At 37.4% G+C, this 27823-nt stretch overlaps 1 protein-coding gene across 6 annotated transcripts in view; it reads left to right on the top strand.

The window, feature by feature from the left end:
- LOC309661608 (uncharacterized protein) overlaps positions 1-27685 on the top strand; it is an 80421-nt gene extending 52736 nt beyond the window's left edge. For 4 of the 6 annotated variants that reach the window (XR_014264091.1, XR_014264092.1, XR_014264093.1 and 1 more), the window contains 3 exons: positions 6866-6940; positions 20340-22070; positions 24733-27685. Coding sequence is in view for 2 of the 6 variants with exons in the window: in XM_082463486.1 (XP_082319612.1) it covers positions 6866-6940; positions 20340-20434; positions 22010-22070; positions 24733-24784 (283 nt within the window). In the remaining 4 variants the exon portion in view is untranslated. The remainder of the gene's footprint in view (positions 1-6865; positions 6941-20339; positions 22071-24732) is intronic. The other 2 variants (XM_082463486.1, XM_082463487.1) reach the window with 2 other exon arrangements.
- Positions 27686-27823: the final 138 nt, after the last annotated feature.

Here is a 27823-nt window from a genome sequence, read left to right as displayed (position 1 = left end):
TAATTGTTTTGGGTTTGTTATTGTAGGTCTTTTTGTTCTCTTGTGTTTCCTGCCTAGAGAAGTTCCTTTAGCATTTGTTGTAAAGCTGGTTTGGTGGTGCTGAATTCTCTTAGCTTTTGCTTCTCTGTAAAGGTTTAAATTTCTCTGTCGAATCTCAATGAGATCCTTGCTGGGTAGAGTAATCTTTGTTGTAGTTTCTTCCCTTTCATCACTTTAAATATGTCCTGTCACTCCCTTCTGGCTTGCAGAGTTTCTGCTGGAAGATAAGCTGTTAATCTCATAGAGATTCCTTTGTATATTATTTGTTGTTTTTCCCTTGCTGCTTTTAATATTTTTTCTTTGTATTTAAGTTTTTGAGAGTTTGATTAATATGTGTCTTGGTGTGTTTCTCCTTGGATTTATCCTGTATGGGAGTCTCTGCACTTCCTGGACTTGATTGATTCTTTCCTTTCCCATGTTAGGGAAGTTTTCAACTATAATCTCTTCAAATATTTTCTCAGTCCCTTTCTTTTTCTCTTCTTCTTCTGGGACCCCTGTAATTTGAATGTTCGTGCATTTAATGTTGTCCCAGAGGTCTCTGAGACTGTCCTCATTTCTTTTCATTCTTTTTTCTTTATTCTGCTCTGCGGTAGTTATTTCCACTATTTTGTCTTCCAGGTCACTTGTCCGTTCTTCTGTCTCAGTTATTCTGCTATTGATTCCTTCTAGAGAATTTTTTTTTAAACATCTTTATTGAAGTATAATTGCCTTACAATGGTGTGTTAGCTTCTGCTTTATAACCAAGTGAATCAGTTATACATACACAATATTTTCCCATATCTCTTCCCTCTTGCATCTCCCTCCCTCCCACCCTCCCCATCCCACCCCTCTAGGTGGTCACAAAGCACCGAGCTGATCTCCCTGTGCTATGCGGCTGCTTCCCACTAGCTATCTATTTTACATTTGGTAGTGTATATATGTCCATGACACTCTCTCACCCTGTCACATCTCACCCCACCCCCTCCCCATATCCTCAAGTCCATTCTCTAGTAGGTCTGTGTCTTTATTCCCGTCTTGCCACTAGGTTCTTCATGGCCTTTTATTTTTTCCTTAGATTCCGTATATATGTGTTAGCATACTGTATTTGTTTTTCTCTTTCTGACTTACTTCACTCTATATGACAGACTCTAACTCCATCCACCTCATTACAAATACCTCCATTTCATTTCTTTTTATGGCTGAGTAATATTCCATTGTATATATGTGCCACATCTTCTTTATCCATTCATCTGTCGATGGACATTTAGGTTGCTTCCATGTCCTGGCTATTGTAAATAGAGCTGCAATGAACATTTTGGTACATGACTCTTTTTGAACTCTGGTTTTCTCAGGGTATATGCCCAGTAGTGGGATTGCTGGGTCGTATGGTAGTTCTATTTTTAGTTTTTTAAGGAACCTCCATACTGTTCTCCATAGTGGCTGTATCAATTTACATTCCCACCAACAGTGCAAGAGTGTTCCCTTTCCTCCACACCCTCTCCAGCATTTATTGTTTCCAGATTTTTTGATGATGGCCATTCTGACTGGTGTGAGATGATATCTCATTGTAGTTTTGATTTGCATTTCTCTAATGATTAATGATGTTGAGCATTCTTTCATGTGTCTGTAGGCCATCTGTATATCTTCTTTGGAGAAATGTCTATTTAGGTCTTCTGCCCATTTTTGGATTGGGTTGTTCGTTTTTTGTTATTGAGCTGCATGAGCTGCTTGTAAATCTTGGAGATTAATCCTTTGTCAGTTGCTTCATTTGCAAATATTTTCTCCCATTCTGATGGTTGTCTTTTGGTCTTGTTTATGGTGTCCTTTGCTGTGCAAAAGCTTTTAAGTTTCATTAGGTCCCATTTGTTTATTTGTGTTCTTATTTCCATTTCTCTGGGAGCTGGGTCAAAAAGAATCTTGCTGTGATGTATGTCATAGAGTGTTAGAGAATTTTAAATTTCATTTATTGTGTTGTTCATTACTGTTATTTTGCTCTTTAGTTCTTCTAGGTCTTTGTTAAATGTTTCTTTTATTTTTCCCATTTTTTCCACGATTTTGGATGATCTTTACTATCATTACTCTGAATTCTTTTTCAGGTAGACTGCCTATTTCTTCTACATTTTTTTAGTCTGGTGGGTTTTTACCTTGCTCCTTCATCTGCTGTATGTTTCTCTGTCTTCTCATTTTGCTTAACTTACTGTGTTTGGGGTCTCCTTTTTGCAGGCTGCCGGTTCATAGTTCCCATTGTTTTTGGTGTCTGCCCCCAGTGGCTACGTTTGGTTCAGTGTGTTGTGTAGGCTTCCTGTTGGAGGTGTCTAGTGCCTGTGTTATGGAGGATGAGGCTGGATCTTTACTTTCTCGTGGGCATGACTGTGTGTTTTGTGGTGTCTGTGACCTTAGTATGATTTTAGGCAGCCTCTCTGGTAATGGGTAGGGTTGTGTTCCTGTCTTGCTAGTTGTTTGGCAAAGGGTGTCCAGCAATGTAGCTTGCTGGTCATTGAGCGGAGCTGGGTCTTGGAGTTGAGGTGGAGATCTCTGGGAGAGCTTTCACCATTTAATTTTACATGGAGCTGGGAGGTCTCTAGTGGACCAATGTCCTGAACTCAGCTCTCCCACCTCAGAGGCACAGGCCTGACACCCAGCTGGAGCACCAAGACCCTGTCAGCCACACCACTCAGAAGAAAAGGGAGGAAAAAAGAAGAAAGGAAGAAAGAAAGAAAGAAAGAAAGAAAGAAAGAAAGAAAGAAAGAAAGAAAGAAAGAAAGAAAGAAAGAAAGAAAGAAAGAAAGAAAGAAAGAAAGAAAGATAGAAAGGAAGGTAGGAAGGAAGGAAGGAAGAAAGAAAGAAAGAAAGAAAGAAAGAAAGAAAGAAAGAAAGAAAGAAAGAAAGAAAGAAAGAAAGAAAGAAAGAAAGAAAAGAAAGAAAGAAAAGAAAAGAAAAGAAGAAAGTTATTAAAATAAAAAATAATTATTAAAAAGAAAAAAACGGACAGACAGAACCATAGGACAATTAGTAAAAGCAAAGCTATACAGACAAAAATCACACAAAGAAGCATATACATACATACTCACAATAAGAGAAAAAGGAAAAAAATATATATATCTTTGCTCCCAAAGTCCACAGTCTCAATTTTGGGATGATTCGTTGTCTATTCAGGTATTCCACAGATGCAGGGTACATCAAATTGATTGTGGAAATTTAATCCACTGCTCCTGAGGCTGCTGGGAGAGATTTCCCTTTCTCTTCCTTGTTCACACAGCTCCTGGGGTTCAGCTTTGGATTTGGCTCCCCCTCTGTGTATAGGTCGCCTGAGGCCATCTGTTCTTCGCTCAGACAAGACAGGGTTCAAGGAGCAGCTGATTAGGGGGCTCTGGCTCACTCAGGCGGGGGGAGGGAGGGGTACAGAATGCGGGGCAAGCCAGTGGTGGCAGAGGCTGGCATGATGTTGCAGCAGCCTGAAGCGTGCCGTGTGTCCTCCCAGGGAAGTTGTCCTTGGATCACGTGACCCTGGCTGTGGTGGGCTGCACAACCTCCTGGGATGGGAGGTGTGGATAGTGACCTGTGCTTGCACATAGACTTCTTCATGGCTGCAGCAGCAGCCTTAGCGTTTCATGCCCGTCTCTGGGGTCTGTGCTGATAGCCGTGGCTCGCGCTTATCTCTGGAGCTTGTTTAGACGGTGCTCTGAATCCCCTCTCCCTGTGCACCCTGAAACAATGGTCTCTTGCCTCTTAGGCAGGTCCAGACTTTTTCCTGGACTCCCTCCCGGCTAGATGTGGTGCACTAGCCCCCTTCAGGCTGTGTTCACGCAGTCAACCCCAGTCCTCTCCCTGGGGTCTGGCCTCCAAAGCCCGAGCCTCAGCTCCCTGCCCCCACCCGCCCCAGCGGGTGAGCAGACAAGCCTCTCGGGCTGGTAAATGCTGGTCGGCACCCATCCTCTGTGCAAGAATCTCCCAGCTTTGCCCTCTGCACCATCCGTGTCTCCGAAGATTCCCCCACCACCACCCCTGTCTCTGCCAGTGAAGGGGCTTCCTAGTGTGTGGAAACTTTTCCTCCTTCACAGCTCCCTCCCAGTGGTGCAGGTCCCATCCCTATTCTTTTGTCTCTGTTTTTTCTTTTTTCTTTTGCCCTACCCAGGTGCATGGGGAGTTTCTTGCCTTTTGGGAAGTCTGAGGTCTTCTGCCAGCATTCAGTAGGTGTTCTGTAGGAGTTGTTCCACATGTAAATGTATTTCTGATGTATTTGTGGTGAGGAAGGTGATCCCCACGTCTCACTCCTCTGCCATCTTGAAGGTCTCCTCTTCTTTGTGGTTTTGATTAAGCACTTTATATGATTCCATTTTCTCTCCTTTTTAGCATATTAATTATGCTTCTTTTTTTAATGGTTGCCCTGGAGTTTGCAATATACATTAACAATTAATATAGGTCCACTATCAAATAACACTCTATCACTTCACAGGCAATGCAAGTGCCTTATAATAACAAAATAATTCCTCCTGTCTCTTGTATCATTGTCATTCATTCATTTCACTTACACATAAGCATACATATACACACAAGCATACATAGTTAAATGCTATGGTTATTTTGAACAAACTGTTATCTGTTAGATAAATTAAGAATAAGAAAAGTAAAAGTTTTATTTTACCCTCACTTAGCCCTTCTCCAATGATCTTTCTTTTTTTATCTGAGTTTCTGACTAATATCATTTTTCTTCTCTTTAAAGAACCTCTTTTAACATTTCTTACAGGTTACGTCTACAGGCAAAAACGTATTTCAATTTTTGTTTGACAAAGTATTTCTCCTTTCTTAAAGGATAATTTCATGGGGTATAGAATTCTAGGTTGCTGGTTTTTTGTTTTGTTTTGTTTTTTTCTCCAACACCAGATATTTGATTCCACTCTATTCTTGCTTATGAGATTTTTAAGAAAAGTCAGATATGTAATTCTTAGCTTTTTTCCTCTATAGGTAAGGTGTATTTTTCTCCTCTGTATTCTTTCAGGAATATTTTCTTTATCTTTGTCTTTTCCATAGTTTGCAAATGATATGCCTAGCTACAGTTTTCTTTGTGTTTATCCTACTTGTTGTTCTCTGAGCTTCCTGAGTCTGTGGGTTGATATCTGACACTAATTTTGGAGAAATTCTCATTCATTATTGTTTCAAATATTTTTTCTGTTTCTTCCTCTCTTTCTTCTCCTTCTGGTATTCCCTTACAAATATGTCACACCTTTTGGAAATATCTTGCAGTCTTTGGATATTCCAGGGTTTTTTCCCAGTGTTTATTCTCTTTTATTTAACGTTTTCATTTTTAAATGTTTCTATTGAGATATTCTCAGATCAGAGAGTCTTTCCTCAGCTGTGTCCATTCTATTAATAAGCCCATCAAAGGCATTCTTCATTTTTGTTATGTTGGTTTTGATCTCTAGCAGTTTTGTTTTTTCTTAGAATTTCCATCTTTCTGCTTACACTTACCATCTGTTCTTGAATGCTGTTTAGTTTATCCATTAGGACCTTTAGCATATTTATCATAAATATTTTAAATTCATGGTCTGATAATACCAACATCACTGCCATATCTGTGTCTGGTTCTGATGTTTGCTCTTTCTCTTTCAACTGTGTCTTTTTTGCCTTTTAGTATATCTTGTACTTTTTTCTTGATATCTGGGTATGATGTGTTGGGTAAAAATAATAGCTATAAATAGGTCTTCCATAGAGTCAGCCCTCTGTATCTATGGGTTTCATATCCACGATGCAATCAACTTGGATTGAATTTTTTTTTTAATTCCAGAACGTTGTAAAAAGCAAAACTTAAATTTGCTGTGCACTGGCAACTATTTACACATTTACATTGTATTAAATATTATAAGTACTCTAGAGATGATTTAAAGCATATGGGAGCATGTGCAGGTGTGCATATGTTACATGCAAATACACACCATTTTATATAAGGGACTTGAGCATCTGAGAATTTTGGAATTTGCGAAGGGTCCTGAAATCAATCCCCCTCAGTTACTGAGGGACAAATATAATGCGGTGGTAAGGTTTAGGGGGAAGGGAAGTGTTTTGTACTCACATGATTAAGTCCCAATATTTCAGTGAGCTTGTGCCTCTAGACTGTGAAGTTCACAAGTACTTTTCAGTTCTCCCCATCCCATCCCCCTTAGGTGGGAAAGGATGGCTAGACTTGGGGACCATTGCATATTTCCCTTCTCCCACATGGAAGACTAGAGGGGGCTGGAGGTGGTATTTTCTTTCCCCCACGTCAGTTAGGTGCTCATTAAACCCCAGCAGGTTAGGCTCTCATTAACTAGTTTCTCCTGTTGGTAGACCTTATTAAGAAGAACAGAATTCTCTGGCATATTTCAAAATGGTTCCTTTTCCCTGTCCTCTGCCAGAATCACAGGGGATTTTTCTGCAGTATGTATTTTGAGAACCTGGTAGAGCTCCAGGAAGTAGAACACACAAGAGCGTGGGTGCCCTCTCCGCATGGCTGGGCCCCACTGGGTATTTAACTCTCAGAGTTGTCCACACTGAGACATCAATTACAGTTTAGGTTTCTCTATCCCATCACTGGTTCCCAAGGGGCTTTCAGTTCATGTGTTTCTATTTTGGTAAGCCCTGATTCCCTGTATTCACCTGTCAGTCTCTCCAGTTTGTGGGGGCAGCAGTTTGCCCTGTGATCTCACTATTCTTATGGATCTAAGGAGAGTTGTCAATTTTTCAGTTTGTTCAGCCTTTTACTTGTTGTTAGGACAGAGTGGCAACTTCCAACCTTCTTACATGGTAGACCAGAAGCTGGAAGTCTCAGGTTATTACTTTTTGATAACTTTTATCATTTTCCATGTTCTAGGTTTTCTAAGAGTTTACCTTCTCTGACCTTACACCAGAATACAGGTCATAAGCGAGGAGAAGTGAACTTTGAGAGGTAAGGACAATTCTCTCTCAATATCTCTCTCTCTAGTTCTCTTTTCTCTCTCTCTCTCCCTTCTTCCCTCCCTCCTTCTTCCTCTCTCTCTTTCCTTCCCTCCCTCTCCTCATTCTTTCTTTCTTTCCCCTAACACACACAAACACACACACAGAGTTAATATATTCTGTGTCTTTGTCTTTAGGCAATCCATGATCACCTTTATTAAAATAGCAAAAAACATTTGTAAGCCTGACAATGGTATGCCAGGCACTAGTTTTCCCCATATCCTATCCCAATATTTAATTTACATCTTGTACACAGAGTCCTTTGTTATACATTTGGTTTCTGAGCTATTTCCCTTTGAACAAATATCCCTTTAAACCTTAACTATAGTGTATGATGAATTGGGAGATTGGGATTGACATATATACCCTTATATGTATAAAATGGATAACTAATAAGAACCTGCTGTATAAAAAAATAAATAAAATAAAACTCAAAAATTAAAAAAAAAATACCTTAACTATAGTGCAAGAAAAGATTTTCCCCTTATTTTTCTTTAAAAAAGTTTTATTTAATGCAAATTGATAACATCAGTTATTAAATTGTTTAGTTACTATTTTAATCTTGGCTATTAAAGTGTAAATTGGCATCAAATTGAGTCTATGATTCCAGAGTCATTACATTAATTTTTATCATCAGATTCCAGGATTATGGATGGGAGGTGGGATAGATATGAAATATTTCTCATTTTTTAATTTTTTAAAAAATCAATAAGTGACTTATAATTAAAGCAGATAAAGTTAAAACTCAGTTTCTACTTGATAAGTTTTATATATTTTAATTATCATAAGATTTCATGCTCACTGTAAATCATTCAAACATCATAGAAGTATATTAAATAAAAGTGAAAGTTTTATTCCTCACATGCCCCCAGCCTCCACTGCTCCAGGATAACCACTATTGAGAGTTTAATTGCCAGACTTGTAGACCTTTTTGATTTTGCACATATATATATGTGTGTGTGTGTGTGTGTGTGTGTGTTCATGCACAAAAGAACTGCTCATACTATACATAATGTTCTTCAACTTGCTCTTATAGACTCAACATTATAGAAAATTTTTATACAACTATATACAAATATGCCTCATTTATTTTAATGTCTACCTAGTATTCTGTCTTATGGATGTGACATAATTTATTTAACCATTCTCTGGTTGATAAACATTTAGTCTGTTTTCAATTTTTCACCAACACACATAAAGCTGCAATAAACATCCTTGTACATAAATTATTCTGACATGTTTATTTTTACCATTTACCCTAAAAAGCCTGACAAACACACAATCTAGAACTAGACAAAGATTTCACTGTCTATCTCCAAGGTTAAGAGGCAGAGTTCACAGTTGGGCAAGTCCTACAGGGGAGCAAAACAACACAGAGCATGAACCTTAACACAGGGGGCTACAGATGACTTCAAGATTCTGAAGATCAATGGATCTTAATACACTCTCAACAAGGAGAGAGCCCATTTAGATACAGGCTAGGATCCAAGTCCATGTTTATAAAGGGAGGGGATGATTGGGAGGAGAAAAATGCATGTCTCAAAGGGTAGTGCCTGAAATATTAGACATACCAAAGGGCATCTGAGGTAAGATTCAGAGGAGAAAAAAAAAAAAAAAAACTGACATTTTCCAAGTGCTTACAGGAAACAGAGGTCAAAGCTCAGATAAGTTTACTGGCTCTTTAGGGGTTATAGACCCTCTAAATGGCTATATTCATCCCTTGTCATGAGTGTTAAACTACTGCAGTAGAATCTAATAGCAAGTGCCATATACAAAAGTAGCAAATATGCAATGTCATATGCAAGTAACACCTTGATTCTTGGCAGAATATTCAATCTCCTAGCACCACTGCATTTCTATCATGTTGGAAACCTCCTCCCAAACTTTATTTCTCCTTGCTTCTATACCATATCTCTTTTTCAACATGATAGTTTAGGTACAATTTTTGAGCAATTATAATGTGTCCAGCACTATGCTAAGTACCTTTTGGGTGGTATTTCATGTAACCTTCACAACAGTGCTATGAAAAGAATGTTATTATTACTCCCATATGCAGACACAAAGAGATCACAGTGCCAGTAAGTGGCAGAACCAGGGCTCAAATCCAGGCAGGCACACTCTGAAGCCCATGTGTCTAATCACTACAGGATATCATCTATTTTATTCTGAATATTCAAGGAAGAAATCTTCAGATGGAAGTGATAGAACCCTATTAATGCATGGTAATGAGACTGGAACTGTTCAGTTTCTATCAAGTTCTATCTTAGTTGCCAGGGAACATAATTTTCAAGTTTTTGGAAGCAGAATATTGGTGAAAAGGCCCTAAAGCCCAAAGTAAGGAAGAAAAATTAGCCCTTTGAAATGTGTTTGAGATCTTTCCAAAAATTCTAAAAGAATACCAAAGAAGACTGTTGAATCAAATTTGAAATCTTTGATAAATCATGGAGAATGAAATAAATGCATGATAATAGGTAATAGACAAATATAGATTTGAAATTCAAAGAGGAGAAAGTAAATTTTGAAAATTTATATCTAGGAGTATTTATCACACATGAGGAAGATTCCAGGACTGATTATTAAAAGCATTTTTTATTTGAAAACAAAACAAAAATCTCTAGACAGAACTACATATTTCAAAGGGAGAAAATCTGTTTCTTCTTGTTCTTCTTTTTTTTTTTTTTTTTTTTTTTGATGGACTGATGTATCTGGACTTTGCTAAAGTCTCTGATTACCATTTTTCAGGAAAGTATTTAGCAAAAGCTTTCATGATGGAGGTACACATGACAGAAAAATACAAGGTCAATGACATGAGCTGATTATTTCAATCATCAGACCTAAGACTGTTGGTTAACTGTCCAAATATGTTCAAAATAAGAGTCTCTGTTAGCAAGTTGCAGCAAATCCAGTAGGTAGCAGAATCAGAATTTAAAGTTTTCTACTGGATGTTCAGGCCTAAATCTAGAAAGATAAAATTTAATGTGGAGAAATAAAACTAAAATATCTGAGACAGTTTATTTCTCCAATAACTTTGGATACTACTTCCTAATGATATGATTGAGCATTCCTGATAATATCTGAAAAATGGGACAAGCAAAACAAAGTTCTACCACAAAGTTTAATTAAATAGCTAACACTACATTGGGCATTATAAAGCCTTAGAGTACATAAAGATATAAAAACAGTTGGGTAATCTCAAGCTGCATGACTCAGCCACCTTACCGCATCCAATGTTATTTCATTTCTTTCCTATGTTGGAAAAAGTTTTTGTTACTTTTTAGCTCACATTTGTTTCTTTCTCTATCAACCCTACTTTACTGAAAACCTACTGCAAATGCTGACTTCTGCCCCCACACAAAATCCCCAGCTCTGACATTTAGGGCAGACCATGTGTATTACCAACCCACTTGCCTCCTTTTCATGCTGCGAGGGTCCCGATTGGTTCTGGAGTTTACCCTTCCCCATTCAACTCAGATAAACTCTGAAGGGTCACAGTCAGTCACAGGGTCTCATCGTCCTTGTCTATGACTGGTTTGGGGAAAGTGCGTGCAATCCACATTGGCCAATAAGACATGTATACATATATTTATTCATTAATTTCACAAACATTTACTGAGCACCTACTACATGGCAGACACAAGGGGAAAGAGGAGTAGACAAAACAGAAATATCTCTGGCCACATGGGCCCTAGATTCTATTTGGAGAAGGAAAAAAATTAATAGAAAACATGAAGAATAATAAAGGACTTTTGGGAAAAGACTCTTCATTTTTAATATTTTTTAATGCCAAAGGAAGAAATTGTTCTTAATCTTTCTCTGACACTGATGTATAGAACATGATGTTTGGAGCTTCAGCAATGTGGAGAGGAGCTAGCCCACCTGGCCAGGACAGCAGTGCAGAAAGATGGAAAGAACGACCACTGAGCTGCTAAGCTAATCAACCTGGTCACTATAATGCTTAAGGGTTTTATTACATTCTGTTGAGTGTATCGTAACTGATATGATATGGTATACAGGGTTGGCAGAAAAGACTCCAGAGCAAGCTACCCCTTCTCTGACCCTTTTTTTACAGGCAGAGTTGATTAGGACATCCATCACCACCTTGGTAATAGAGGACGTTAAACAAGAAAGTGAATGAATATATGCCCCGCTTTCTTGTGCATTGGCGTGGAGGAAGAAAAAATATATAGAATGAAGGTGCACAGACAACTAGCCCACTAATATAAGAGTATACATCCTTTATAAGTATACTTCAGAATAGATTTAGATTGCTGTTTTCTGGCACTGAAATAGTAGGTATTTATCATCACAGAAAGATTAAGGTTATTTTGAGGCTTTACTTATCTGTGTTCTTAATGTAACAATGACCCATCCATAATCAGTATCTGTTTAGTAGATGAAAGAAAAATATTCTTTTTATGCAGATATAGAAATGGAAGATGTAACTAACAGATATTCCCAAAAACTTGGTGAGAAGAAACTGTTATTCTCCTGAATGTTGCGATGATGAGGCTAAGAGCTGTGCGATTCTTCCTGTGATCGCAGAGAGCAAAAATCCCTCATGGATACAGAAAAGGAGTAACTTAATAGATACTTATTGAATGAATGAGTATTTAAGTATCTCAAATTCTGCAATGCATATTCATGGTTTCTTTTCACCCAAAGACATAGCCCTTATCTTTCAAAACCTTACATTCTTATTGGGACAGGAGACAAATCTTTCTCTCTCTCTCTCTCCCTCCCTCCATCCATCCCTCCCTCATTTCCTATTTTCTTTCCTTCTTTCCTTCCACTCTTTTTCAGCAAACAGTGTGTGCCTTCTATGGAGCAGGTATTATGTGCAGTATATGAATAAGACAGATAAGACAGTTTTTGCCCTTAAGCTTAATATACTCCAAGAAAAGAAAAAGATACATTTAAAGTTTTCATGTATTTGCCTGGTGAATGTTATCTAATAAACAGTGAATGCTACTGAAATCCAAAGTCAGGAGAGAGAGAGAGCTATGAGCAGAATTCATGTGGAGATACTTCAATCAAAAAGTGATTCTTAAATTGGATTTAATAAGGTAATGAGTATATATAAAGGGAAAGGAAAGACAATGAAAGCTAGAGAAAATGTAAAAAAGAAGTACTCATGTACAGATGTATGTCGGGTATTGTAGGGGCAGTGACTAGATTGCTTTGTGAAAAGTACACGTTTCCTGTGAAGAGTCAGGAGAGTGAAGTTCCAAAGGGTAGCATGAGGTCATGTAAGAGAAGTCTTTGAAGGACAGGCTAATACTTGGTCTAAAGCTACTGGCAATGAGAAGCTTATTTAAGCAAGGCAAGAAACACAGAACAGAGCTGAAGCAAATTGTCTATCGTTGATGTAGGCAATGGAAAACAATTCTTGTATCATTACTGGACTGTGATGTTTGAGTTGAAGTAAGATTTCTAAAAAGGAGAAAACAATTGTGGGCCAGAGTACCAGGGACACTGTGATTTAAATTAAGAAATATGTATTGGGTCTTCATCCTGGTTCCTGTGATGAGGACAAAAGTGTCTTCTGTTATGTTAATGAGGTGACTTTTGAAAAGCACCCAAGGATAGAGGCTGGTTGTCAATGGAGCCAACCCTGCCATTAGGGACTTAGAATCCTCCCCCATGCCCCCATCCCCACCTCTGGGTAGGAGAGAGGGAGTAGAGATTGAGTTCAGTCACCACCAATGGCCAATGATTTAATCAACCATGCTTATGTAATGAAGCCTCCATAAAAACCCAAAAGGACAGGAGTCAGAGAGCTTCCAGGTTGGTGAACATGTGCAGGGGCTGAGAGGGTAAGGCACCGGGAGAGGGCAGGGAAGCTCTGCGTCCTTTCCTGTACCTTGCCTTACTCATCTTTTCCATCTGGCTGTTCCTGAGTTTTACCCTTTTATAATAAGCCAGTAATCTAGTAGTAAAATGTGGTCTCTAAGTTCTGTGAGCCACGCTAACAAATTAATCAACCCCGAGGAGGCAGAGTCCTTGGAACCTCCAATCTAGCTGGTCAGTCAGAAGCATAGGTGACAACCTGGACTTATGACAGTGTCTGAAGTTGGGGCAGGGGAGTGGGGGAGGGGTCAGTGCTATAGGACTGAGCCCTTAACCTGTGGGATCTGACACTATCTCTGGGTAGATGGTGTCAGAATACAGTTAATTGCTTGGTGGTACTGGAAAACCCCCTCATTGGAAAACAAGAAGGATAAGGTGAATATTTAAACAGTTCACTGAACCTAAGACCCCTATAATAATGGTGAATAACAATATGAATATTTTTAACTGTTAAATTTGATTATAGCATGGATAAGAGTAGGAAATCATTTAAGCAACAGAATCACCAAACCCATCATTACTCCAAAAAATGTGGAGTTTTCAATTTCAAAACTGTAATCAATATGTTAGTCTAAAAATGCACACTCTATTTAACTCATTTATCAATTGTTTCAAAATATAATATTATAAATGCTAATTTTGATAATAAAAATCCTATTAATGAATTGAGCTGTCTCCTAGAAAACCTTTTATTAATCCAATCATATTCTATAACCATTCAAAAAGCTTGGGAATGCTAGTAAGAGAAAAACCGTTTTAAGGAAATGAAACATCCTAACTTAAAGCTACCCAGATTGTGCTACTTAAGAGTCCCAATGGAAAAATGCTAAATATTATCCAAGGTCTCTCCAAAACCAAAGCCCTGGGGCATAACACACTCCTTCAAGAATTATGTTCTAAATTAACTCATGTTCTCCTAGATCGTTCATTAGAACTTTATAACCAGATCTGGAAATTAAAAACCACCCATATTACACACTCTGTCAATATTTTATGCATTTTATGAAGAAGGAAAACGGCTACACTTTAAATTTCTCATTGGCTCCCCACCTCCAAAAACAGCAGTTTGGAAAGTATGACTCAGATTCTCACCTGGCAGGTAGAATACAAAATGTTCTCTTTTCACTCATGAAGACAAGCCTGGATTCATGCCAGGAAGAATCTCTCTAGCTAACAGATGAACATTCATTGATAATATTTTAAACACAGGCCTTTGTACTGAGATGACTTTTATTTTAATATTTAGTGAAAATGAGTACTTACTTGGCTTAAGCTTACTTAAATGACTCCCTTCACCTTGAAAACAGTGTGAAAGTTTCCTCAACTGCTAATGATTACATCCCAAAGGAAAGCTAAGGATGAAAGGCGATGACACACTGAATTTTGCAAAGGTGAAAGAGTATACCTAGTATAGAGATAAGAAAACTGAAAAGAACTCACAGAGGAATATATTAATATTCTGCCCAATTCGCCCCTCAAAGTGTATAATTATTACACCCATGTAAATGAAAAGAATGGTGATGCTCTTCTTTTTATACCCTGCCACGTTTCCCTTCTAATGTGCTTACCCCTGGGTCAAGCAGAAAACTATTCAGCTAGAATTAACAATTAATGCAGCTTTGATATATAATGCAAGTTTAAGCCTTTAAAATAATCTGATGTAAGGGAGGGGATGGGAGAACAGGTGACAGCCCTCTCTGGATCTGGCCAGTCCTCCAGTCACAAACTGTGAATGTGCACAAGAGTATGCAGGGCACTGCCCCTGCTGGTGGAGTTTCTTCTCCATTTCCTGTTTCCTTTCACATAAATGGGTTTATATGAGTCCCTCATCCAAGGCTGGAGTGTAATTTTAAGCTCATTCATCAATGTTAGTACCTCATATATCAGTTTTAGACACCACCTAAAACTGAATATACCAACTCAAGGATAGATGTGGCACATATTACAAGACAAAGTGAGACTACAATTTTGCACAGAGAGTACACCAAATACTTTGTTTTTAATATCCCCTGATTTTTTTTTTAAAGAGTGATTATGTCTTTTTTTTTCTTTTTTTTTTAATTAAACTTTACAACTACCAGTTGGTCTTCAGGGAATTTTTAGGTACTGTGAAATTAAGGTCAAATTCAAAAAGAAAAATTTTCAGATAGAAGTTGAGAATATGGAAGGCATTTACTCCTTAATAGAGAGATGACATTTAATTACATTTTTTTCTTGACTTGTTTTAACCTCTTTAACATTATAAGAGATTGCCCATAAGCTCAGACAAGCACAGATCTCAGAGACTCTACCCAAATGGCCATTCAGCAATCTCTGTAAAGCTCTAGGAAAAGAACTAGGAATAACTGAAGTTCCAATCTGGACACTTGCGTGTTGTGTTGTAAGGGGGGACACACAGTATTCTGTCCACCAGGAACAGCTGAGATGGCTGAAAACTGAGAGAATAAGACCAATGGCAGAGTTGTGAAACTAGGAAGAAACAAAAGAAGATAAAGTAAAATTTTTCAGAGAAGAGTAAGCACATAAAAAGCCTTTGAAAAATAACCATCTGATAAATAAAAATGTGTTTAGCTTTTTCCAAAAACCAAGATATGACATATATTTAATCAATCATTTCTTTGAGCCCTATCAGGAAAAAAATACTTATTCCAACAAACCAGTTCAGCTTTTTACCCACTTGCAGGCATTTTAACTATTCTCTGTACATCTTGCCTTTAGCATTTCAGGAAAAAGCCTTTAATATCCTCATTTAAAAATATTTACATCATTGCTCTCACTCCCTAGGATGCTGTCATTTTCATATACCCATCATTAAATGAACACCGCATCCCCAGTTCCTTTTTCATTTTCAAAGGAAGATTGGCCTGGGCTTTATTAACATATAAAATCTATTTTTCTAAAGGGAAAAAGATACCAAAAATCAATGAAACTTTTCCCTGTGATATTAAAAATCACTAAGTGGTCTTAAATTTCCTGCCTTTTTATGCTTCTTTCATGTCAGGAACTTGAGATATATTTTGAGTTGGCTTTTACCCAGAGAGAACTTGAGTTGGCTCAAACTTGAACAAGGTGAACAGTGGCTTCTTAAAAAGAAAAAAATCTTTTTGTAACACTTTTACCTGACAATTCACCAAAAAAGAGTGTTAATTCAAATTACTATTCGAAGACACGAAATAAGTGAAGGCAGTATGTTGCTTTCTTAACTTTATGCATAGGAAGGGCTGAGACCGAAAAATTTATCCAGAATCACACAAATAGCCAAGGGGGGTAAACCAAATCGGATGATAGACTAGATTGCAGAGATCCGTCAGAAAAATGATGACAAGAAACTCAAAGCTAGAAGATGATTATATATGGCAGACCAGTTGGTTTCACCCAGTTTGCCACAGATAACTTTGTGGCAGGCAGCCGTCATACAAATTGGTAGTCTGTGACACCAGGAGCCTCCAAGTGAGAATGGAGACAGCTTAAAAAACCCTTAATGTCTCTGGAAAAAACTCAAAGCACACACCTTACTAGGTCATTAGCTTCAAGTCTACACGAAGGTTTCTTTTCAATATCATCTATACAACATTCAAGAACACTGGCCCAATTATCTTTTTGATCCAACACCATGTTCTTCATGGAAAACACTCATAGCAATAAATAAATTTGTTAGACTTGATATGGTGATGTAAATGTTAATTTCCTTTATTTGTATGTGTTATTCTAATACCAGATAACAGAGTATAATCATAACAAACCTAACAGTTCATTTGCTCTAAAATTGCTATAGGTTAAGTTGAGCGTGGTTTAACACATTGAGATGACTTTTATTTTTGTTGTTCTCAGTATTTCTCTTTGGGAGTAAACTAAGAAATATGTACCTTTTCTAATCCTGTATTTATAAATGAAAGTCTTTGTTACCAAGCATTAGATGTATTCCTATCCAAAAAAAAAATCTACTTTTGAAATCTGTTTAAAAACAGACTTCCTAAAAGTAAAATCATCTATCTAAAATATATTACATATTCATAGTATATAGATTTCTTTTGTTCAGATTGAAAGTCTTGCTTAGAAGAAGATAATTATAACACCAATTATAGGGCTTTGTCATAGGCAGTGTAGCATAGCAATTAAGAGCGCACAAAGTCTAGAGCCAGACAACCTGGGTTCACATCCCAGCCCTGCCATTTATAAGCTGTAACCTTGGGCAAGACACTTGAATTCTCTTTGCTTCAGGCTCCCTATCTGAAAAATGAGAATAAAGATAGTATCTACCTCATAAAGTTGTTATGAAGATTGTTGAATAATGCATATGGATTATTAAGTAATACACTTGAGACAGTGTCCCACAAAGAATACATAATATGCAAATATTAACTGCTACTTTTAAAAATTCTAATAAATGACAGCTATTATTATGATGAGGAGGAAGAGGTAGAATGTGAGAGGAGAAACAGATCAAATGGTTCCATTCAAGAGAGCTAGAATGATCCAAAAACAACTTGTGCCACTGTGAAAATGTTTAAAACAGCTCTATCAAAGTGATTTCCAGGGTCCAGAACCTGAAGAATTTTTTCAAATCAATCATAATCCGACACATGCTTTTGAAATTGCCCATTTTGTATAACCAATGGTCTAATATGAAATTTTGAAGTTTCTCAATTCCTTATTCAAACCATGTTTTATACTTTTTAATGATCCTTTCTTTGTTCATTTCTTTATTTTTCCTGAACACACCTTTTCCCCTCAACCAGGTTATCAGTTACTTTGATAACAAGAATTTTATGTTATTCACATTTATAGCCTACTCTGTCCCAAGCCAGGAAGAAGGTTGTTAAACATATACATTATTAAACTTACATATGTTATTAAACCTAAACAACTAATCACCTCCATGGCTAATATTTTAGATTCCTGTATGGGACACAAACTTTTATCACTACTATTCATGTTTAATAAATCAATGCTTTATCTAGTGTTTTAATTCAAATTTAATTCAAATTTAACTCAAATTTATAAATCAACCTAGATGAGATTTTAGTCATGTGTTAAACTTTGCTTGGTGCATGTCTGTGTACTAGGCACTGTGCCAGACATTTTAGATGTATTGTCTAATCTAATCCTCATAACGATATGAAAGAGGTACTGATATACTGGCTTTAGAGTAATGGAACCAAAGCTAAAAGAGGTTAAATAACTTGCTCGAGATTACTTAATCCCATGACCAAAATCGATGTCTTCATCATTTTATTCTCCACTTATGCATCGTTTTCTCCAACTTCTCATAGTTTCCCTTCATTAAATTAAAATCAACACACAGCATAAACAGTTTCATATTTAAATAAAAGAATGATTCAGTGAAACTGGTAATATCCACCAGCTGCCAACCAATTTCATTTCCTATAAGTTGAACCAGATAAGTGAGAAAAAGTCAAAACTTTTTCTCAATCAAACAGATACAAATATATTATGAGCTAGAAATGTATAGTTTAAGGGAAAAACAGAAAATTCATTAAAGTAGTACAAACATACAGCCTTGGCTTCTCTTCTGAACAAACCAGGTTTCCCTGTAAAGCTCCCTTAATTTTCTTGTATTTCCACTCATTCAGTTCCAATAGTAATTGCAATTTCTACAGAAATAAGGCCTACAACCTCTAGGTACTCTATTTTTATAAGTACTGCAACCAATGTTTTTCTTTACCAGGGGAACCAAATCAACTTTTAAACTCATTCCCTTGGAGCAAGGGTCTATGAACTTTTTCTGTAAAAGGCCAGGTAGTAAATATCTTAGGCTCTGTATACCATATGGTCTCTATCACAACTAGTCAACTCTGCCATTGTAGTGCAAAATTAGCCCTAGACAATACACAAGCAAGTAAGCATGACTGTGTTCCAATAAAACTATAATTATGGGCACTGAAATTTGAAATTTTATATGTTTTTACATTTCACAGAACATTCTTCTTCTTTTGAGTTTTTCAATCATTTAAAAATGCGAAAGCCATTCTTAGTTCACTATTTTCCTTTGTAACATTGTTCACACTCATATGTAAGTAACTGGTTTTTGTATTTACTTGAATAATACTATGTTCCCCCATTAGACTATAAGTTCCATGAGGACAGGGATCATATCTGTCATTTTTATTGCTTTCACCAGTACCTGATAGGATAGTGCCTGGCATTCAATACATAATTGTTTAATCAATTAATCAATGAACCAGGATTCAAGCAGTTTAACTCTTCTGACTGCTTGAATCTTGGTCCAAGCAGTTTAGGTCCAAGATTCAGTCTTTAGGCCTTCTTTTTGTTTTCCAGGCCAAGTCATGAATTCTGTATTTTGACCCTTTTGCCATTTTGCCTCAATTTGTTTTAGAGGAAAATAACTCATTTTTGCCTCATTTAAAAAAAGTATTTGTTACATTGTGTTAACCTAGATACACTAATTCTCCCTGAGGGTTTTCATCCCCTTGGAATTTCTTCAAGTTACTGCTTCACATCACAAAAATTCCTGATTCCTGGGTGTGGAATCACGATAACCACAGAATCTATACTAGAGGGAGAACAGTGGAAAGGCCAAGCCAGCTGATTACCAAATATAAGCAGGGAAGCTTCAAATGTTAACTGAAAGTCGGGGAAACAAAGGCATGAAACGGAGACTATTGGTTATAAATCTTTACTCTCACAGTCCTCGAGAATTTAGGGGGAACCACATTCAAAATTTTACTGTATTGCAAAAGGTAGGTGTAAGTATTAGTACCAAAAAGCCAATGATAATGCAGTTTAAAACAAAAATGAGCACAATTCCCTACAACTCCAAAATGGAAAAGACATTGCAGGGAAAGAAAGTATATTTGATAATAGAATTATGTGTCTTTAAAAAAAAAAAAAAAAGCTATTGAAGCATCAAAAGAAGAAGTGCATGTGAAGGGACTGAGAAACATGAATATTACAAAATGGACAATCCCACCAAATTAAATATAATGTTCTGGAATACCCCTTCTCCATCTATTAGCTCTAATTCTGTAACCCTTCAGAGGAAAATGGAACTGCAAAAGAAAACTCCAATTATGTCTCTGAGCCTAAGGCATATTCAAGCCTTAGTGATCCAACTGGAATGGCTTTATAATTCAAAGGTAATCTGGTGATGTCAGTCAGGGCTTTCTCACCATCCTGCATCTTTCCTCCATCAAAGAAAGGAAAGAAAAATGCCTGAATATGATACAGCTCTAACAAAGAAACCTCTAACACAGAGGAAATGCTATTTCCCCTTGACACACTGTCATTAGCCAACAGAGGGCCAAATGGAGAGGCAGGTGTTTCCTGGGGAATAGGATAGATCAGCAAGGGCATAATCAGAGGTTTAAACAGGAGGATGACTTTGCCTAGAGGTATGTGTTTTGTTTTGTTTCTTTCATTTATTCCCTTGAAAAGAACCTGAAAGTATGGTGTTCCTTCTAATTTTTCCTGTCCAGGTTTCAATGAAAGTAAGAGATGTCTCAGTTCATTTTTGTTTTCCACAGTCTTTGGGGACAGAGAAATGTGTGTGTGGAGGATCAAACTTTTATGAAGAAGACACTCCATGAAGCATCAGACAGATATTTGAGACCATGGAAAGGTAAGCCCCTTAGCTGGGGAATTTTGATGGATATGCTTCATTTCAATCCAGGTTGTAGTCAGTCAAGGATAAGAGCAGACCTGGTGTTGTTCAGTGGCTAGAATTTGCTTGAAATCAGTGTTCTCAAGGGCAGGGAAATAAGCTCCAATTATAATGTGCAGATGAATGAATTTGATTCCATTAATTCATGCTTAATTAGGTACCTGTTTTGCTTTTTAAATTGCAACTTGGTCTTTCCCACCACTGTTTTGGTCCATGCCTCCCTGCATGAGGATAAAAGGAAAAGGACCATTCCCCTCTGACTAGACACTGAGCATATGACATTGCATGTTCCCATCAGAGAATCTGGGCTTTCCCAGCATGTGGGTTCCAGCAGTCAAAAAGATGCTGAATAGTAGACACAGTCCTGGTGAAAGCCTCATCCATCTTCCTAAGAAACCACTCCCTCCAAGCTTTACTTCCTCCAGGCAGGGCCCAGAGAAACCATACAGCAAGACATCCCTCTCTTTGAAAAGATTTCATTAATCAATCAAACAGGCTTAAGGAGAAGCAAAAAGTGTGGCTTGCTTTTCAACCAATCTGAGGCCCATTCTTTTGGATGTTTTTGCATGTTAAAATAGGAACTTTAACATTGATCACTTAGTTCTTTTCTCTGAGTGTTAAAAGGTATTAAAAAATTGTAAACCTTTATTAACTTTTTGATGTAAACCACTTTTCACATCAAAAGTGCTTCCTTATTTTGAACTGTGAAAAGTAGGCAAATGTGTTTTCTATAATGTTTACCACTTTCCAAGACATAGATTTAATATTACACAACCTTCAACATCCAAGACAAATTGATCTCTTCCAGTATAACTATAATAATTATAGTATATTCCCATAATGGCATGAAGATAAATCCAGATTGATACGGATTTCATTAATCAGATAATTGCTGAGACACGGGTTGATGTTCACCTTTGCACTATCTCTTGAAAAAAGGGCTAGCTAAGCAAATTACTATGGCATGGGCAAAACTATACGTAGAATGCTTACCTAAGTGAATCCATTTATATACAAATTATGTAATTGCAATGCATGAGCTGGCTGTTTTGATACATTACTTCCAAATCATTTGTCTTTTTAGTGTAAATCTTCCCATAGACCAGGGGTCCCCGACCCCCAGGACTGCTACTGGTCCCGTCTGCAGCCTGTTAGGAACTGGGCTGCACAGCAGGAGGTGAGCGGTGGGTGAGGAAGTGAAGCTTCATCTGCTGCTCCCATGGTTCGCATTACTGCCCGAAACATCCCCCCACCTTCCCCCCACCCCACCATCTGCAGAAAAAATTGTCTTCCACCAAACCAGTCCTAAAAATGTTGGGGACCGCTGCCGTAGACAACACTTGTTTAGTATACTATTAGTGACTGTGAGAACTTGAATAATTTAATTTCTAGGGGAAAAAAAGGATTCAGATGATGTTTTTTCCTTGAAACTTGGAGCCAGGAGACTCAATTTAAACCCTTGGGCAAGGAAGCTCTAGCTTACTGATGTTCATTTTCATCATCTGAAAAGAAAATAATAATATTTTTTTATAGTATCACTGTGGGGATTAAACTGGATGAAAAATAAAGCAACTGCTGGAGTGCCTGGAACATGGTAGGTTCTAAATCAACACTTTTTGAATAGGGCTGTGAACTTTTAACTAAATCAGGCTTTTTCCTCAATACTGTAATCACTCAAGGGATTTTATTCTAGAAAATATAGAAAATTTCTCTTACATTCATCCCTTGATAGTTATTTTAGTACTATTCCCTTATTTACAATCTCTCTTTTTTTTAAAAAGTCTATAGTACTCTATTAAAATACTATTTTTTAATATAGAGGGGTTTTTTTTTTGTTATGAACACTACTTCAAGGGTCTTGTGATGATGGGGGATTTAAGAGTACATACTCTAAACTCCATTCCCTATATATCTACAATCCAGAAATAAGAAGTTCAAGAGCATGCTGGCTTTGGAATTCCCGGGGAGGGAAGAAAAGCAGTGAAAAGGTGGAAAGGTTTCATTCCAGATGTCCACACATTCTCAATGCTACCCACCACGGCCCTTCTAGAAATGTCTTCCTGTTAGTTGGGAGTGAATGGCTTTTTACAATTTGAATGATTAAACGTGGAATTCTTGAAGGCTCTAGTTTAGCTAAATTAAAAATACTTTCATAGAGGTTTAACTTCTAACATCTTAGTTAATTTAAAGTTAATACTTTGGTCAGGGATGGAGAATTTTAATTACTATAATCAACATCTGTGGATTATAAATTCCCAAACCATAGAATATTAGGGTTTTTAAAAATGGCTAAAACATCTAGTACAACATTCTTATTTGTCAGAATGAGAAAATGGGGGCCTGGAAAAGTTTACCACCTTGTCAGACATCTAATGAATGGAAGTTCCAATTCTAGAATTTATACCTACTGACTGGAGTCTAAGTATCATTTAATAGCACAATGTTTCTTCTATGAATGTAATCCCTTGAAGACTTAGCTCTCAAGAATAACTTGTGAATAGCTACCTGAAACGTAAGGCTCTGTCCTTTTGTCAAAATGACACCATTAATAATTAATTGGGAATTTGGTTTTATAAATGATTACAGAGGTAAGGGACCCCAAAAAGCAAAGAATAAAGAAATAGTAAATACATAGAATGAGGAAGAAAAAAGCCTAGTTTGCATGGACATTTTATCAAGTTTTAAGACAGAAATTTCAATGTATGAAGAGAAAGTCACTCTTCATAGTTACTCTGAGGATGCGGAAAGGGGGGGAACAAGGGCAGAGAAATGTTTGGTGGAAAACATAAAACAATCCCCTTTCCAACCAACAAAAAAAACAGCTCAGACTTCTTTTCATTTTTTCCTGTTTGGGAGTATTTCAGCTACCTACTCTGAATCTTGGGATACCTAGCCAATATCCACATTACAAATCGAGAGTCAGAAATAAAATCTCTGGAGAAAAACAAAATATTTAACAGAACCTGTTGAGGATACAGCTGGTTGACCAGCCAGTACAACAAACCCAAAATCTCCCTCAATTTGTTTGTCAGAGTGTTGGAAAGAATTCCATATCTGGGGAAGGCATCTAAGTCCTCTCGGCCTGAGCAATGAAATAAGGAAGAAGAGACTCACTATTTCTGTTTTAATTTTAAAATACAAGTAGGACACAGCTCAAGAACCCATTTTGAGAAGCTGTAATAAGTAACTCAAAGCTCTTAATATGGATTACTCTTGTGTTGATGTTTGGTACCAGTTAAATGCTACATTATTATTCATTTTACATTAAATGTCTCCTCATAGTCGCTTCAATACCCACCAAGTCATCATGCCTAATCTTCAATCATTTCCATAAACCTCCCTGAGAATGTTTTCCAAGGAGGCTGAACATTTTCCAAGGAGGCTGAAAACCTCTACAAAGCTTCCTTGGAGGTGAATCCCCACGAGTAACTTCCTGTTCATGTGGCCAGGAATAAATTTCATATGGGGTTCCTTCAAAGAGGCTTGATAGTAGTGTGTGTGTGTGTGTGTGTGTGTGTGTGTGTGTGTGTGTGTGTGTGTGTTTGTGTGAAGGTGGGGTCTCTAAGGCACAACTACCTGCTGTGTAAAACCCTAAGAGGCCTACTAGGCTTCCCAATATTCCCCTTTCTGAAGCTGATTAACACTTTTCATAGTAATTATCCTCAGTAAACAAGGAGACTGACATAGTAAAATGTTAGGGCTGTAAAAATTGCAGTCCAAAATGGTTTTGCAAAAAAATGTACTTCTAATAATTCAGCCAAATCTCTTGCAATTGAGATTTTCTCCATTCCATGAATGGGTGCACCTCCTTCATACTCTGGCTCCCATCCAATTCTAAGTTAGTAGGTGCATTACTGTCACAACCAAACACAGGAGCACAGTCACTGCAGCCTAAAATGACAAAAAATAAAAGAGCAGGCCAATTTTACACAGCACTTTCCCTTTTCACATCCTTCCAGAAAGAAAAGTAACCTAAATAATATCAGGATGAACTGAAAAGGCAGAAGGACCCTACTGAAATCAAAGAGGCAAGCCTATCTGAGCAGCCTAAATACTGAACAATGTGTTATTTGGGACAAAATAAAAACTACCCCACTTTGCAAAGGAAAGCAACTGGCATGACTGTTAAACATGCTGAAAATTCTTATATCTCTATTAAAATTCTCCTAGATAGCTCTTTAAAAATCTCTGACTTCTGAAATTCATTGTTGAAATATGTGTCCAGTTCTCAATGGCTTCTCTTCTTTTACTGTCAGGACAGCAAGATTTTCTGCCCATATTCAAGCCTGGAGATTGACACTTTGCTGAACGCCTGACCAAACCACTCTAAAACAACAGAAAGAGAATGAATACATCTCCATGAAGATCTGGTACTGACCAGCTTACCCAAAACCCTGAGCTTTCCTTGGATCGCTTCCTGCACAACAACAAAATCAGGTTTAAAATGTGCTTTGTACAAAACAGCAACCCTTGTCCAAAAGCTGGATTTGCAACCAAGAAATAAAACCTCTTCCTTCCAGAGAGTGAACCAGTCAGCTTAGTTCATGCCATGAATATCTTTCTCCTGCAAAGTATGAACTCATTAGTAATGAATTATAACATGAACTTCCCTATTTCAGTTCCAGTTTCAACACAGCTGCAATTACCAAGGGAATTATCTTAAAACGAGGGAGAGAGAAAAAGGGGGTTAAAAAATCATCTATAAATAGATTGTCCTGAGGATAAAAAGAGAACATAGTGGAAAAATTAACTTAAAGAAGACAGAAGGACACATGAGATACAGTTTAAAATATATAGAAAAATGTATAGAGTAAGCAATAGGATTCTAGTTCCAGCCTCTAAGATCACTGAAACATCTAGAGTCAATCATCACCTCTCACACCTTCAACCTTTCTCTTAACAACAACAACAAAAAAAATCTGCTCTCAGCCACAGTCAAGTTCTTTGGAAAACCTAAATAAAATATCTAAAGAAGTCTTTTATAGCTTACTCTTTCATCCTTGGAAAGATACTGATCATCTGACTCAACTCCCCAAGAGGGAAGAGACCAATTCATCTTTGTATTTCCGGAACCTAGGAGAGCACTTGGCATACAGTAGGCTCTCAATCCATGCTAGGGAGATGAACTCAACTAAATAAGCTTGACTGTAGACCAGCCCTTCACCCAACAGAGCCTGAAGACCCAGCTCCCCATCCAGCCCCAGGGAGAGAGGCACGGCCCAGGAAAGGCATGCCCTCTGTCAGTACCAGCGCTGTTAGTGCTAGCTATTGCAACATCGGAAGTCTTAGGGCTCAGTTGTCTGGTGCCAATGACAATACCAGTGCTTACCAAATAAGTTATAATAATAAATATAACTTTACAGGTCTCACAGATTTCTTTGTATCAGCAACTCTAAACCTGCTTCCAACCCCCAAACTCCAGAAACCCAGCTAGCAGGTCGTCCGGTGAAAATAGCAGTGGGTGTCAGGGGTGTGCACTTGTGAGTGGGGCAATGGGTGGACTAGAGTCTGGACCTTAAAGCAGTCCTCCTTTGTTTTCAACAGGAGCCTGAGTCAGGGGTATAGTCATGAGAGAACTGTTCTTCGTTAAAGAAGGGTACGAAGAATATCTTACTTCCAGGAGATGTAACACAGATTCCCTATAACCATAGCAATCAGTTCAGCTGTGAGAGCCCTCATTTGTTCAAGGCACAGAGGCAGTATAGGAGAGAAAATACTATTACAAATAGGAACAATACGGTTTAATTTCAGATGCCAAAACACGATTGCTTCGGTATTGGACTCCCAGCCATAAGTACATTACACTTTCTGGGTTTCATCTGCTCTCTTCTGGTCCTCAAGAGTAATATTAATTTCAGTTTCTTCCAGAAATAATGATTAACTTGCTTCCAGGACTATCCTGAGAGTGAAATAAAAAATTTGGTAAAACATATTCTTGGCAATGCGCTGTGTGCAGGAGAGCAGAGATAACCAGCCAAGGACCATAAAACAATGTCAATGTACACTTTTTTTTCACACTTTTGATGCAGTTTTTTTCGGGTTAGTATCCAACTTCCCTTGGTTAAGTAATAAATGTTGTGCTCCATGATTACTGCTGCTTCTCTCTATTTCAGTCTCCTTACATTTCTGGAATTAAAAAAAATCTTATGGAAGCTGCTTTACCCTATTCTAGACATTCAGTGACAGAAGAAGTATTCTTGATTTTCAAAGCAATTACTTACAACTCATTAATTAGCTAAACTTCAGCAATTCTAAAGTTTTTAAACTGTATCCTGGTATTTCCACTGACAAAACTCAATTAATATTATTTCAAAGGTACATAGATATCAAACATTTGGGAGGAAGAGAGAAAACTACAATAGAATTTTGCTGTCTATGAGGCAAGCATTGCCACTTTCTCAGTTAGTTATGGAGTTCCTACCATGCGCAAACAATGTGAGACTTACAAAGATGAGGCAGATGCGTACCCCAAGTTCCTACCATGTGTAAAGCAATGGGAACTATATAAAGATGTGACAAAGATCTTTATTTCCAAACACTTCTGCCTGGAAAGGAAAAAGTCATTGGAAGCCACAAAGGAAATATTTTATCAAAACAAAGAACTCTGGAAATAATCCGTTTAATCAGAAAATTATTAAAGTTGTTACTTTTAGCTTAGTGATAATTGAATCGGTTTGATTAAAGTGTCTAAAATTTTCATTGCAAAATTTGAAGCTTCATAAAGCTATGATTTGAAGACTATTTCACTTCCCTAAAGCTCAGCCCATCTATCATACTTTCAAATCAAAGAGGATTTTAAAATAATGAGAAATAATTTCTTAAACGTACTGAATGTCTGGTTTGATTGTTTTTCTTTTTTCCTTGTGGTCCTGTGCCTCTCGCGAAAGCTTCCTTTCTCAAACTCCTTGGTCTGGGCTGTAAGTGACCACCAGCCAATCCCAGCACCTGGCTTGTAAGGTGTTGGAAGAAAACAAATTCAAGATAACTTTGCCCCATGACCACTTGAAAGAGAGAAATACATTTTAGGGTAAGAGTTAGAGCCATCCAAGATTTGCTTATACTCCTAACCACGAGAAACCATCACTATATATTTTTTTTTGTAACATCTTTCTTAGAGTATAATTGCTTTACAATGGTGTGTCAGTTTCTGCTTTCTAATAAAGTGAGTCACTTATACATATACATATGTCCCCATATCTCTTCCCTCTTGCATCTCCCACCCTCCCACCCTCTCTATCCCACCTCTCTAGGTGGCCACAAAGCACTGAGCTAATCTCCCTGTGCTATGTGGCTGCTTCCCACTAGCTACCTATTTTACGTTTGGTAGTGTATATATGTCCATGCCAC

Source organism: Balaenoptera physalus (genome assembly GCF_965194825.1).
Source record: "Balaenoptera physalus genome assembly, chromosome: 5".
NCBI classification, from domain to species: Eukaryota; Metazoa; Chordata; class Mammalia; order Artiodactyla; family Balaenopteridae; genus Balaenoptera; species Balaenoptera physalus.
The sequence above is the reverse complement of the archived record's forward strand: the minus strand, read 5'-3'. Positions and strand labels throughout refer to the sequence as shown.